This window comes from Manduca sexta, chromosome 22 (assembly GCF_014839805.1).
Source record: "Manduca sexta isolate Smith_Timp_Sample1 chromosome 22, JHU_Msex_v1.0, whole genome shotgun sequence".
Lineage (NCBI taxonomy): Eukaryota > Metazoa > Arthropoda > Insecta > Lepidoptera > Sphingidae > Manduca > Manduca sexta.
In genome coordinates this window covers 6,038,124-6,053,403 of record NC_051136.1, presented here as the reverse complement: position 1 = coordinate 6,053,403, position 15,280 = coordinate 6,038,124, and the positions used below count along the sequence as shown (strand labels likewise).

The 15,280-nt window shown below is 32.5% G+C and overlaps 2 protein-coding genes across 2 annotated transcripts; both read right to left on the bottom strand.

Annotated features, from left to right (window-relative positions):
* Window positions 1-216: 216 nt before the first annotated feature.
* Window positions 217-6,902, bottom strand: LOC115443967 (proton-coupled amino acid transporter-like protein pathetic). Its single transcript, XM_030169584.2, has 8 exons — window positions 6,575-6,902; window positions 3,947-4,097; window positions 3,760-3,881; window positions 3,307-3,391; window positions 2,987-3,231; window positions 1,691-1,903; window positions 952-1,121; window positions 217-468 (listed from the first exon to the last, which is right to left on the bottom strand). The coding sequence occupies exons 1-8, from the start codon at window positions 6,652-6,654 to the stop codon at window positions 218-220; spliced, it is 1,317 nt and encodes a 438-aa protein (XP_030025444.2). The 5' UTR covers window positions 6,655-6,902; the 3' UTR covers window position 217.
* A 2,144-nt stretch (window positions 6,903-9,046) lies between these two features.
* LOC115443972 (protein yellow) lies at window positions 9,047-14,985 on the bottom strand. Its single transcript, XM_030169588.2, has 4 exons — window positions 14,854-14,985; window positions 14,308-14,541; window positions 10,835-11,023; window positions 9,047-10,607 (listed from the first exon to the last, which is right to left on the bottom strand). The coding sequence occupies exons 2-4, from the start codon at window positions 14,531-14,533 to the stop codon at window positions 9,478-9,480; spliced, it is 1,545 nt and encodes a 514-aa protein (XP_030025448.2). The 5' UTR covers window positions 14,534-14,541; window positions 14,854-14,985; the 3' UTR covers window positions 9,047-9,477.
* Between the last annotated feature and the right edge of the window lie 295 nt (window positions 14,986-15,280).

The following is a 15,280-nucleotide window of genomic DNA, read 5'->3' as shown; positions in this document are numbered from 1 at the left end:
GTACAACGTTTAAATTATCCTTAATAATATGCATATATAATACTTTGATTAGTCATTTTTCAAGGTCAAACTTTAAGTATAAAGGATATATGAATATGTATAATTGAATATTTATTTGTTCTCTTCGTTACCTTCTTTACAGAAAAAGATAGCATTTATTACAGCTAATTAGGTGACAAAAAATATAATTTATTAAACTTATTACTTAAATTATTATCTATTCAGTTTTCTGTGATAGTATTTTTATTATATCCATTATAGTAACTGTACAGCCAGATATTAAGCTGCCCAAGCCGAATACGACAATAAGTAAATTTTTCAACAATATCCAATTGTATCTGCCAAGGTTCTCCCATCGGAAGACGGTTTCTATGATTCCCGGGATGACGAGACCAAGGATGGAGTAGAAAATCGCACCAACAAGATTAATGATCTGCTCCAATAATGGGAGGGCCATACCGATACCCACTGTAAGGAAATAAAGAATAAATTAACTTCTAATAGTGCAATAGGTATACTTGCGTTAGAAAAAATCATGGACACTAGTTTATAAGGGATGTTGATCTAAATTTTGTTGCACATTTAAATTGCGATACACAAAATAGAGTCTTTTTTCTTAACTTCACAGATACAATTCTTTAATATATTACTGAGTAATGTTAATGTCAATATATATAACATAAATATATTTTGATGGTGTAGTTGATATTTAGTTTAATTTCATAACTATAATCTGGCGCAGAAAATTATAGTGTATCCGTTTTTCTCCAATAACTTTCCATAAGAGGTTTGTTTGCCGAAATTACCAAGAATGTATAATTTCTTGGAATTCACTGTATTTAACAGATTAAAAAAAATAGAAAAAAAAAATTTGATTTTCTTCTTCATTAAACATGGAATATTTGCCATTAATTTTACTTAAAATATTTAAAAAAATCCATGAATTCCTACCACAACAACAAACTCCAATAGTTCTTGCTGCCACTTGAACAATATTTTGGTGCTTGCCGCTTATGCGAGGTAGTGTGTATTTCGTGAATATGTCTATTACCACGTAGAATTGAAGAGGGAAAGTGAAGAAAATCGATAGTGCGATAAATATTTTCGCACACACAGCTGGCCTGGAACATAATATAAAGTAGGCATATGTATAAAATGTTAATGTATGCTAAAATGTTATTTGATATAGTTCATTAAAGCATGTGGTGGTTGAGTCCCTAATCCAGCGATACTGTATATTAGTCTACTAGCGACCCGCCCCGGCTTCGCACGGGTGCAATGCTGACTATTTAATGAATGTTATTATTATACATATAAACCTTCCTCTTGAATATCTATTAAAAAAAAAACCGCATCAAAATCCGTTGCGTAGTTTTAAAGATTTAAGCACACATAGGGGCAGAGAAAGCGACTTTATTTTATACTATGTAGTGATTGACTGAAAGGTGCTGGGTTCGAAACCTAGGTCGAATAACAGTTTTTGTGAAAATTAATAAAGGTAATTAAGAAAAGTAAATTACAAACTCCTGGTTGATACCTACAGAGCAGATAAACCCGATATCACTTTGCCCAACTAAGGTTTCGAACCCAGGTCCTCAAAGCGGTGTCGTAACGCGTACGCAGTACAACTACACCAACAAAGCAGTAGTCATGAGATCTATTAAAAAAAAGATTTAACTCTACAACTCACCATTCATCCGTAGGAAGATTCAAAGTAATAGATCCACGTAGTACATCGCCGTATTGTAGATAACCAAAGAGACCAAGTGTGCTATACAGAAAGACTATTGCTGTCATCGCTACCATAAGAACGCTAGGGCATCCGAGAAAATTCTGGGGTTTCTTCATCGCATTCTCAACTGGCATCACCATGCCTATACCTTCCATTGCGAAGATCACGGTTCTGGAAAATATAAATTATTTATTAAAAGTACGTAAAGGTGTTTTATTTGAAGCAGATAGTGCTTAATTGTTATACTTTTAGCATAATTTGAAATCTATATGTTATGTATACTTAATATATATGTATTTGGAATACATTATGTATACTTAATTCAAAGAATCTTACTTTATAATTAAATAAAAAAAAATTTAATAAATTGAGACCAGTATTACCATGCTCTGAAAATACAAAGCAAATAATTTTTATATTATAACTTTTCATGGTCATACGAAACGACTGCGAATGAAAATATAATTAAAAAAAATGCAGTCATGAGTTTGAAAATTTTACAGAGATTTATTTGCAAAACGTGAAGTAACTGAAGGTGATTATGGTGCCGTAATAAACGGATAAAACAAAGAAAAAATACGCCCGAAGTGAAAATGAATGAAATTCATTAGGATAATTTTACAAAAGAAGTACTGAACAATTGATGACAAAAAAGAAAGCCCGGAGTTTCTTTCTGCCTTTCTTCTTCGGGTAGTCATCACTTAGGTAGCTAGTGAAAGGCTGGTAGGTTAGCTAGGTTAGGGCTCATGTCCTCGCCGGTGAGGATCGCAACGCGTTACCCTTCTATTTCCCCCTACTTGCCAGCCCGAGCTGGTTACATCGGTTTGTACCTTGTCTTTTGTATAAACTTTATCCCTAATTTAAAATGTCTATAGTTATATAAGTAATTTTAATAGTTGTTTAGAAATAATAATTATTCTTATTCTTTGTTTTGACGTATCATAAGTGCAACTTTGTTCGCCTACGTGATAAATAAAGTATTTTATTTTATTTTTATTTATAACTTGAGCACTTTTTTATTATGTTTAATATTTATGTACTTATTTTACAGATTTTCTAATAAATAACATGATAAAAATATTTATTATAATATCAGGGTCATAACTAGATAACTAGATTTGAATCCCACCGATTCGAAAATGTGAAAATTGCGGCGTTAGATCATAGCGGCGCTACTAAAAGATAGAAATATTTTTTGGAAATAAAATATAATGCAAAATCTACACGCTAACTTATTTTGTATTTATTACTTACGATATAAAAGCTGGATATCTGGCAGGGTCACCGGCTATTTTCTTGTCAGATATGGAAAATCCATCTCCAAATATATAGTACAAGCATATTACGTATGTCACTACAAGTAAAACATTAGCCAGCAGAGAGAATATAGCCAGAAACTTCAAATATCGTATCTGACATAATAGGATTAATGGCACCAATAATATCAGACAATAATATTCAACAGGCAGAATTACAGACGGAACATAGCGGTCTACAAGCTGAAAATATCAAATAAAGTTACAAAATCATAAAATGTTGAACAACAAAACATTATTTAAGTATGTATTTTGTACCTGTTTGACTGAATCCGATATAAGTATAGTATATATGCAACATACACCTACATATGTACTTAATAGAGCAAATTCAGCAAACACGCTGAAACAAAACAGAAATCGTGATATGAAACAATGAAGGTCGTGTCACGTAAACTGTATATAGGGTGTATATTTAGTTATACTAGTATTGTTATGTTATTCATGTCACTCGAAGTAACATATTAAATATTTTAGCGTGCTCGAATAAAACAAACAAATATCTGTTACTGGCATGATTGTTAATTATATATTTTAAGATATTTCGAATTCACACGTGTATGTAAACTAAATAATTTTCTAAGTCAGTAGTCAGTCACTATTTCAAGCGTTTTTGAATCAGTTACAAGGTAAGCATTACAGTAATTTCAACTAAAGATAATTATAAGAGAGAATGTATACACTCTTTATATAAAATGACATTGTAGTTACCTAGCAACATCAGCATACGATCGGACACACTTCGGTCCATTCTTAAAAGCCGTCTTACATGTCTCTGCATAACCAAGCATCGGCTTCTTCTCTATTTTGCAACATCCTCGAGAGGTCTCTACCTGTGAAAATCGTGACTTTAAATCTGGTGATACTGTGATAAACAATTTGTTATCATAACACTTACTAATATTTGTACGCAATGGCCGCAAACTACACCCACAAAAATTGTGCCAACTAGGCCGACTCCCCAACCGGCATTGGCGAAAGCCAGTGGTCCGGCTAGCATGCCCGATCCCAAAGAAGCCTTTATTAAGTTTGCCGTCGATCGTAAATCTCTGAAAAAAGGATAATGTACATTTTACCATTTTGTTTTTAGTTAAGACTACCTCGGTAGCGTAGTTGTATTGTGTACGCTTTTTGTAGCTTCTATCAGCCTTGAGTCTGGAGTTTGCCCGGGAGATGGCAATCGGTTCGCACTCTATTACATGGAGCTTAACTGTTGGCGAAATGTGGGTATATACTTATTAATTTTATTGTTATCTTTTTTTTTCAATAATTAAATACAAAATGTTAATGTAAACGAAAAAGCCCATGAGCGGATTTGAATGTTTGGCATACAAATAGACTATTTCGATGATTACCACCCAGGCTATATTGCGCCTCTGAAGATTGAATTTATTCAGAGATGCTCGTTTACGCGAGTGGACACGCGAGCAATACATAGTTTTTAATTTGTTAAATCCCAGCCACGTAAGATGTTTGTCAGGAAACGTAGATAATGTAGAACATGCTCTACAGAGTTTACCTTGTAGTTTACCTATATACAGCATGTTACGAAGACTCGAAATTACGTTTTTAATTGAACTTTTAGATCTCATAACGTTAATTATAGAATATTTTATATAAAAGTTGTGATTTGAATCGTTGACGTTGATTGATCATTTACTGTATCATATTATATGATCACACTAACTCTTGCTTGCGGCTTCTCGGTCTGATAGTACTTCCGTGAAATAATATTCCCACAATATTTCCAACTGACTATAATATTGTTGAAAAATCAAGAAACAGTCGAGACCAACGTATAAAAATATTTTAAGTGCTTTTATAGTTATGATATAAATATGATAAGTTATTTATATTTTGAGTGGGAAGGATTATTTCTGACTACCGACTTACTGCTCTTCATATTTTAATAGAACAACATAAATGATAAGAAAATCCGCAATACTCTAGACAACTTTGTCTTTATGTAGAAAATATACATCTATAACATGTAATAACATTTTTTTATTAGGCATTATTGTTTTGTAATTTTGGCATTTAAATTAATAGCTATTTGAGAAAATATCACAGATTGATAATCATAAGTAACAAAAAAAAAAATTGCGTTTAACTTCGGTTGTTGAGCAAATCGTTTTAAAAATGGAATTCTCTAATATTGGTTGCATCTCCTGCGTGGCTTACTTGTTTATTTCATCGTTGTATATGGATAATATAAGGTATTTACAGCTAAAAAGTTGTGAGTAGCTTAAGGGCTGAGAAGTAACGAAATTGCTACCGAAAATTATTCCCAAAGAAAACAACATACGGCTCATTTAGACGAATTAATTATTGCTAGCAATACCTAATCGTACGCATTTATACAATACTTACATCTTACATATCTACATAAAAAAATATCTTAAGGTAAATAAAGACTTGGTTTATACTTTAGAGTTAGTTGTATCTTGGATATAAATTTAAATCCACCCAACTTTATTGATATATACTAAGCAATATTATAAACCAAAAGTTTTTGTTTGTTAGAGCACATTTAACTACTTCAATGAATTCCTGAGTTTGATTTTTGAATAGTATTGCATTTTTTATTTAGGGAATAGAATCCTCAGGGCGCTGCAGGAAAAAAGCTAGTATATAATAATAGTAAAATTATAAAATAATTATACACACTTTTAAACGTAAACACATACTCATGCATGTATCAGTTAAGGTGTAAATTATATGTTATTATTATTGCAGTGAAGCCGTTGTCAATTCTGTCATGCGGCGATGAGAAAATGTTATAACATTAATTATTTAGGCTATGATGCCATAGAGTATTGCCGAACTGAAGAATCAAACATAAATTGTTTCAAAATACTACCAGTGTACACTGCTTTCGAGTGAATATAATCTTTTTAACGTCACATTACGCACTATTCTAACACGAATTAATTATATTATTATTGTGATATTCATTGTTAATTAGTTTATAAAAAGTTCTCAGTTTTGAGAACTAACATTGGCATTGGTACTCGCATCTAAATCTCGTTTTTGTGGGAATATTTAACTCTGTGGTAAAACAATTGTAAAAGAAAAACAATATACAGGGTCATATTTTTATTGCGGTGCAAACTGAAACCACCTACTTGTCTTCTTGAAAATTAATCTTTACAGTAAGTTACTTGAACTGTACCTAAGTATAAAATAATAAAGCGTTAGTTCCAAAAAAAAAAAGGATTTTTAATTTTACATGGTGTAAAGGCGCTAGTACTATTTTAAAAGATCGTCGCAGCATGACATCACACTGTCAGTCAGAAATACACACACACACACACACACACACACACATATCATATTTACCACTAAACTTAAATACGATCAGATAATCAGAAAACAAAAACCAGGATTTTTAATTTTAATGTTTATTATTCATGGTTGATTTTTACCACAATATTAATAGCTGCAAAGATATGTATGTGGTTTCATTTATTAACGCAATGTAAAAATGACCTTTAATAACATTCGATAAAAATTAAAAACAACTTACGAATTAGGCTTTTCCACTTTCCTGTGTTCGAAAGGATTGTAGTCGGCCTTTTCAGCCGCGGTTTTTTCCACGTTCGTCATCTCGGAAGCGCTATTTACGACTGATTACAATGTGTATTACACGATAAAGTACACATCAAAAAGATTTCTCGAAAGACATAAACATATTCATAAACAAGCCTGATTTTTACAAATATGGTAACTAATATAATCAAGTTTCAGAACAGTTATTTGCATCGGTACGATTCTGCAATTATAATTGTTAGGTTAACTTGTTCTTTACGGATCCTTGTTCATTGTTTTACGAGTTCGTCTTACGTGCAAGTATTTACTGACATTCAGATAAAACAAGATACATTAACGTAAATAGTTGCTCATTTTGTGATGTAGTTATTGAGGCATCTTATCTATTGTTAAGATTGCGTTAATTACTTACTAAGCTAATAATCCTGAAAACTAGATATTTTTATATTGTGGAGCTGTTCAGTATAGTAACTAAGAATTATAATATTCCTTGTGGTATATGCAATAGTTACCATAATGGACTGAAAATTGTTTTAAAAATCATTTATAATTTCGTACCTGTATTTCCACGATTAGTCGTCATGTTCTTTCCTACGTAAGTTTGTAATTAACATATTTTTTTTCTTACTAATTTGTTAGTCTGCATTGATTTGTCACCATATAATATGTAAGTAAGTATGCCTTAACGCAGAAAACTACACTTACTAAACTTACAGTCACTAATTAATATCTTAAATGACGGCTTATTAAAAAATATTTTAATTAATTAATTTGTAAATATTTGCTCGTGACTTCTTAATTTATTCTCATAAAATTATAAAAATATGTTATAAAATTCTAAATAACAAGAATTTTAAAGTCAGTTAAACTTGATTACAGCTTAGAATTGTTGCCAAGTTTTGTAAAACAGATAATAACATTGCAATAAGTTCGAAACTAATCTATCTATACACATTAAGTGTAAAATAGTGTCCCCTTTTCTGTCTGTCTGTATGTTACCGATTTTCTCAAAATCTACTCAACCAATTTTCATGAAATTTGCTATGGAGATAGTTTAAGATCCTGGTAAGGTTACAGGCTTACGTTTTATCCCGGGAAAATATACAGCAGGACTTTTATCCTGAAAACTCCTTCACGCGAGCGAAGCCGCGAGCAAAAGCATACATACGTATAAAATAAGCTTATACTTTTCAAAGTAAAAATATGAACACACCTGTGACTACGTAGATTATTTATGGTAATAGCCGTATCAAGTAAAATTTTACAAATTTTATGCATAAATCCTTCAACGCTCCTAGTAGATAACAGAGCTATTGTAGTTTTCTACACAGATAAGTATTTTTTGATCTGACAGGTACAGAAATAGTGGAGTGCAAGCCTTCGGTATCTATCTGTATTCATTGAGGTGGTACCCCCAGCAATAGGGCGCGTAAACTATATTTTCAGAAGCTATATATTAGACATACTACATACATATACATATATACACACATAGTACACTTATAAGTATACTAGGTGTTTCTTGCGGCTCAGCCCGCGTTAAAACCATTTCAAATATAGATGCTTTAGTCACTGTAGGGCTTCATAGCGCGACCTGTACGACGCGGCGCCCGTCTATTTAATAAATCAGTTTATCAACTTCCATTATTTCCCAAATTATCTGGATTAAAAGTAGCTTATGTGTTAATCTAGAAAATAATCTATCCATGTGCCAAAATTCATAGAAATCCATTCAGCTGTTTTTGTGTTTACTTTTAATGAACATAAACACACACAAATATTCTCGTGCATAATATTAGTTAGAAGTACGATATAGATAAAAACTACACACCACATTGAAATCTTTACTTTGGTTGTTTATAATTTTTTATAATGTGAACATTGTTTGTTTAGTTTCTTCAATGCAAAAATTCCACTTAAATTATTGACTACAAGCATGTCCTTTTAAAACATCACATCATTTTAATTTTCAATCAACACTATAGCCAATTTAATAAGGAATATTTTGATAGATCAAAATCTTCAAAAAGACCTTAAATTGTTTTTTTAAAATTACCTCCCTATAACTCATGAGCCGTAGAAGTATGGAACGATGGCTTAAGGCTGCTTGCCTGGGGGGTATATCGCTTCATAATGTATTGATATAAGACAGATGAAAGATAAAGTTATGAATATAATAAGGGAAAACCGGTATGTCAAGATTTTTATCACACACGCGAAATCTATTTGCAACTTTAATATTGTTTAATCACGTTATCAACTAACTGCCACTTTAAACTAAATAAATTATGCTCTATACATAAGATATGAGTGAAAAATGTAAAATAATATTAAAGAAGCTGATAAGTGTTACGTGTGAAGAAAGTTACGCATGTAATCGTTGCGGTTATAAAACTAAGAAAATTAGTTGATAATGAAAGGTTGGTAACGTAATATAATAAAAAAAATGTATAATAGAAAAAGAAATATATTATGGATATTCTAATAAAGACAATATGCGCCTTAACAATATATTAAATAAACACACACAATACAAAACTGCAACATTTTATACAATGATCACGCAAATATACACATAGATGTACTACATAAAGCAAAAACAAAATATATCACCTATGGCGACAGTAATATACAAAGTGTTACTATAATAGAACACATTAAGATGAATTTAGTTATACATTAATAGCATATGCACTTCAGTTACGAGTATAATGGTAAATATCAAAAATATATCCCGATATATGAATCTATATTTACTGATACTTTAATAACACACACACACACATATACACACACACACACACACATATACACACACACACACACACATAAAACAAATTAATCTACATTCGTATTATATTCGTTTGACATTATATATATTTAATGTTCGAATATCTGGTAGTTGCCGTCTTGCAACCACCAAGGATTGTTTTCGGGCGATTTAAGTTTAGCAACCCTAGCTGCAATGTAAGGAACTGCAGTTTGTTTGGGAATATTGACATAGCTCTGTACTTTCGCAACAGTATTCTTTATTACCTGTGGTCTGTAAGTAGTTGGAGGATCGTACTGGTATGAAGGAGTAGATGTGTAAAACGAAATTGGCGCGTTGAGTTTACTAGAACTAACTCCCAAGCCGGAATCGAAATACGCAATTGTTGGTTGAGGAAAGGTGGAAATTTGAGGTTTAGACTGTGGTTTGCCCTGCAAGTACTGAGGGGAACGTTCACATACGGTCCCTTGAACCATCGTATCCATAGGTGCAGTGTAAATTCTAAAGTTAATGTCACTATAATCTAATTCAGCTTCAAGAAATACTGGCATACGGTCCGACATTACCCAAACGTTACGTTCCTCATCAATTTTCACATCGCTAGGAAACACTAAACCTACATCGTCTTTATCAATAATGCCTATATTTTGCGGCTTAAAAGGCAAAGACGAACTCCAACATCCAATAGCGTTTTGATCAATCAAACTGAACAATTGAATGCCCGAATCGTCCATTACCTTGGCGGTCGTGTGACTATCGGGTCCGCGGACTCCGACAACAGAAAAGTCTTTGTAAGAACCTTTGACTTTACTTTCATCTCTCAATATACGAGTCGACACTGCAAATTCAGTGTGACTTGATAATGGAGTGAAGTAAAGTGTTCTATATCCATCAGATCCAATAGGAGAGGTCGTAATGCCGAAGATGCCCTCAGCACCCCATTGGAAGTTGAGGCCGGCGATGTTAAAATCTCCAACGAGAGGATCAGGCATGAAGTAACTGTGGCTGAACCTCCAAGATTTGTTTTGTTCCCAGGAGTAGGCTATCAGGCCATAGCCAAGTTCGTCGGAGAAATACGCGAATGCGTCGTCGCAACTCGATCCGATGTCAAGGGCAATGTTGGCGATGAATGTCGTGGATACAATGTCTTCAGGACGGAACACGTATTTGCGAATACGTTGGTCAGTGTTAAGGTCGTATACATTCAGTGTGTAGGGGCAAAGATTCGTGACGTTGGGATCTGGAAAAAAGATATTACGTAAACTGTAGCGCAAACTAGTTCGACATAAAAGTAAAATCTTATGACATAAATAAACTTGTTTATTGTGCTAAAGCGGGCTAGTAATTGCAATAAACTATACAATTTTCCTTTATTTACTTGTAATAGTTCGTAATAGCCGACATTTAGTTGATCACATGGTGAGCTGAAGGCGTTTAAAATGCAGGTATCACGTATATTTTACTCACCATATCCGTATGTGCCTACGTCTAAAACCCACAGACGGTCGCAGCGATCGGCTTTGATCCTGTAGACAGTGTTCAATCCACTTTGACAGTTTCCCACTTCGTTGCCTTCGAAACTTGGGTAGGGGTTCAGTTTCGGAGACGGGTCGTATGGAGCGTCGAGAGGTATGTAGTTCAGCGTAGCTGGGATTCCTGCGAAGAACAGAGAAAGAATTAATGTACTTCTAAATAAGTAACAATAAAATGCCTCGGTGGCGTAGTAGTATTACGGTATGACTACAGTACTGAGGTCTCGGATTCAATCTCTGAGTTGGCCACATGGTATTGGGTTTTTCTTATCAGTGTCAGCCTGAAGGGATGCGATGAGCTCTTTGCCTATCATATCAGGGTACAGAATACCCACGGCGGAAGATGGGTGCAGTGGTTAGGCCTTTGCCTACCCTTTCGAGGATAAAAGGCGTGAGTGTATCAATTTTAAATATAAGAGTACCACTGTGCAATTTTATGAGATTGAAATAGTCTACCTATAGAATATACTAATTCAGGTCTTTATTAGTCTGTTAGTTTAAAATATCTAAAAAAAATCAGCGGATCACGTTTCTAGCAAAAATCCAAACATATAAACGTAGAAAATCTTATTTTCACATTAACCATATAGAAGCCGAACACAGGTTGTTTACTTGATGGGTAGGTATATAATGACAAATAATACGCCTGCCAGTATACATTAGCAACGTTACACAGATTCTGAATTGCGTAGCGCTCTACTGTGTGTAACCCTAGCTTGTTAAGTATTATAATCATTGCTTATGCTACTCGTAAGTGGGTCAGCGAATAAGCCTGGGATGGCAACTATGGATACAAGAAAGTATTAAAGAAAGAAATATTTTATTTGGTTTAAAGTAACATTATAAAAACAAAAAAGTTGATTAAAAAATCTAAGTAAAATTAATGTTAAATTTGTATTTGGATCTCAAGATAATAGTGCGTTTTGCTTCCATTTTTTTAATGAGGAAAATGGAGTAGTCAGTTTTTATGGTCAATTAGATGCTTATGATATCTAATAATGTAAAGATATTGGGTTATAATAATCAAAATACCAAATACGCCGTGGCTTGCTGGTAGATAAAAACAATTCTATTAAAAGTTACTGATTGTAAAGAAATAAAGAATAAACGATTTAATCAAAAATTTGTTATTGCTTAATTTAACTTGATTATACGTCAATGAATTACACGTCATGTTAAAATTATTGTTACCTAACTAATTTATGTCACACGTATGCATAGCCTAATGGGTTTACGCCTATCTAGGTGAACCGGCAAGCTTGAGTAATGTTATGCTGGGTCAGTAATGTGGATATATGGTACGGAGATGATACTTCACAATCTTATTCCTCTGTGTTATAATATTTATAAACAGAATAAGGAGATATGTTTTTGTCAAGGTGTTTATTGTTATAAAATTCGTTGAATCGTGAATTTTAAATGAAAAACCGGTTTGATTGTTGAAAACAGGTATTATTTCTTTATTTTATAAATTAATTTTATCTAATCTAAACTAATAGTTTAAGGAGAAACGATATGATTTTTTGTTCTTACTAAAGGAAGCTATATATCCCCTGCTTCAGTCTATTGTCTATCCTGAGAATTCGGCGTAAAAGCAAGCCCAGCCGCGAGTGTATGCTATATGCATATTGAAACCAAATAAACTTTTTTTAAATTGTATTAACAGAGTGGGAGAAATTTTATTTAAATGAAGTATAGTTAGATAAACAACCCACAAGAGTTAAGCGTTAGTATGTTAGAAAGGAAATCCTGTTTGTTAATAATTTGTGGATATTCCGTAATCAATATAATATGCATATAATGGGATGTTTATTATGATAATAACAATAAACACATTAGAACACATGTAGTAAAACAATTATCAAGGAGTTGGCCAGTTTACGGTGCAGTAATAAAAGTGATTGTGAAGAGTTCCATAGATTATCCTTTTATTGAAAAAAAATATATATTTGCTTTTTAATTATTAATTTCACGTATTAAATAGGCATTAATTTTGATCTTTTAGGATTAAAATTTCGATATGAACCGGTCAATTCTGAGGCTATAAAATGTATGCCAAATATGTGGGCGACATAAATCGACCGTTACCTATGTGTGGAAAAGACAAATCAACATACACTCTCGCATTTATACTGCGTAAGAAAGCAATTGATTTCGCCTTTATCGAATTATGGTTAAATAAAACCTTATCGGTAACAATATTACTACGTTTACGTAAACAATACGCAATAGTCGTACCATTACAATATGAGTTATAGTGAGTGTGGTCAGTACGAGCTTCACCGTTGAGCAAACTTTGACCGAGACATCTCGGCAATGTTACGATCGTCTCACTGAGATTATAAACGTAAAAAGTTGAGATGTGAGAAGATTTGTTGGTAATAAATAATAATAATATCAGCCCTGTATTATATACTGTCCCACTGCTAGGCACGGGCCTTATCTACTACGGAGAGGGATTAGGCCTTAGTCCACCACGCTGGCCTAGTGCGGATGGGTAGATTTAATACATCCTCAAAAGTCCTATAGATAATTTCTCAGGTATGTAGGTTTCCTCACGATGAATTATGAGTAAGTATTTGAAACCAAATTATTTTTTTGCACTGACATGCACTTTTTAAATTGACAAAGTGACCATGAAGTGTTAAGCAAAATTTGATTGATTATACAAATATTTATATCTCTTACTGAATCACTGAGTAAATTGAAACTTAAAACTAGCAAATTCAAGGTAGTAATAGCTAGACGAGGGTTTTATGTCTAAAAATCGGAAAGCTTTGTTTTTTTTTAATTAATTGTTTCACGATTTTACATTTGTACCGTTTTTCAATTAGTGTTGATATTTTTGATGATCAATGCTATCATTTTTATACTATAATTTCTAGTAAGAGTTATGATTATAGTATAAATAATGTTATATTGTGTATGATAAGTTTCAAAAACCAAAATAAAAAATAGCGTTGTATGTCGTTCTAACTGATCACACATTTGACAAAAAAAAATCACAAAAATGCGATTCCATAAACGTATCCCTAAATTACGGTAATTTTTGGTCACATATTACATTGATTATAATTCTAGTTGTCTAGCGTCTGTACTATGTTTTGTTGTTATTTATATTTTAATAATCGTCTTTTATGCACAATTACTTTTATTGATGAAGGTTATTTCGTCTTATCATCTAAAGAGTATTTGTTACTTACATGTTCCGTCTATAATTTTATGCAGGATATACAAAATATTTAACTCGTTATATCTTTGTCATTTAGGTATAAACGAAAAATTTCACTACACATCTATAATATCTAACTTCTTCTACATGCCAATTTCTTTTTTGTAATAAAAAACGATTGTTGTTTAATGAAAAGAAATTTCCAACAGAGTTTACAATTAACGTAAAACACTTACCCTCACGCCATCTTGGGACAGTAACGAAGAGTTTGTTCTTCCATCTCTCGACACCGACTGGCAAAGCGTTTTCGGGGATCAAGGCCCCCGTTCTAAGGGCTTGCTGCCTCGAGTACTGATCTGGATAGTTCCAATCTAATACGTTCCAAGAAAATACTTCTCGGAGTTTGACCGAGGCAGATGCAATTGAAACGAGTCCAAAGAATAGTAACACTTTAAGCTCCATGTTGTTATCTGTAAACGTGGTAATTCAAAATTGATATTTTGTATACCTTTTTCATAGAAAAAATATTTGTTATAATTGCTTATGACAGGTTTAAATTACTTATTGCAAATGAAATACCAATGTGTAATTTTAGAGTTAGTTGAAATTATTGATTATTTACGGCAATGAAATTGTTAAGACTCAGTACTATGTTAAAAACCTAACATCACAGTAATTAAATTCATTCCTCACAACACAAAAGATAGTTAGGCGATGATGACGAATTTAATTTTGAAGTTCTTATATTTAAGTATTGGAAGGGTTATAGTAAAGTTACGTACATAACCAATGCAACTAATATTCACGACAGTTCCGTTACGACTGATTCTCACAGACCCACCCCTACTTTATAAAACGTTGTTTCTGGCCGCCGCCTCTCCTTCCATCGAGTTTTAGTGCATACATGACGAAAAATGACCGCAAAGTCAACCGGAATGACTGGCAATCATATATAATTTTTAAAAAATTTAAATATTTCGAAAATTTTTGTGAAATGAAATTATTTATTTTGTTTTATTTATTTTTATTTATTTATTTAAATAAGGTTCTCCAATAGTACACACATTTCTTGTTTATAAAATTAAAGTAGTAAAATCACAATTTGATGTATGTACCAATTATAGGGGTACACGACACTCACAAATTAGTACGCAATGTTCATATTATACAAAAAAAGACAAATCAACACAAAAATCTGCCAACTAATAA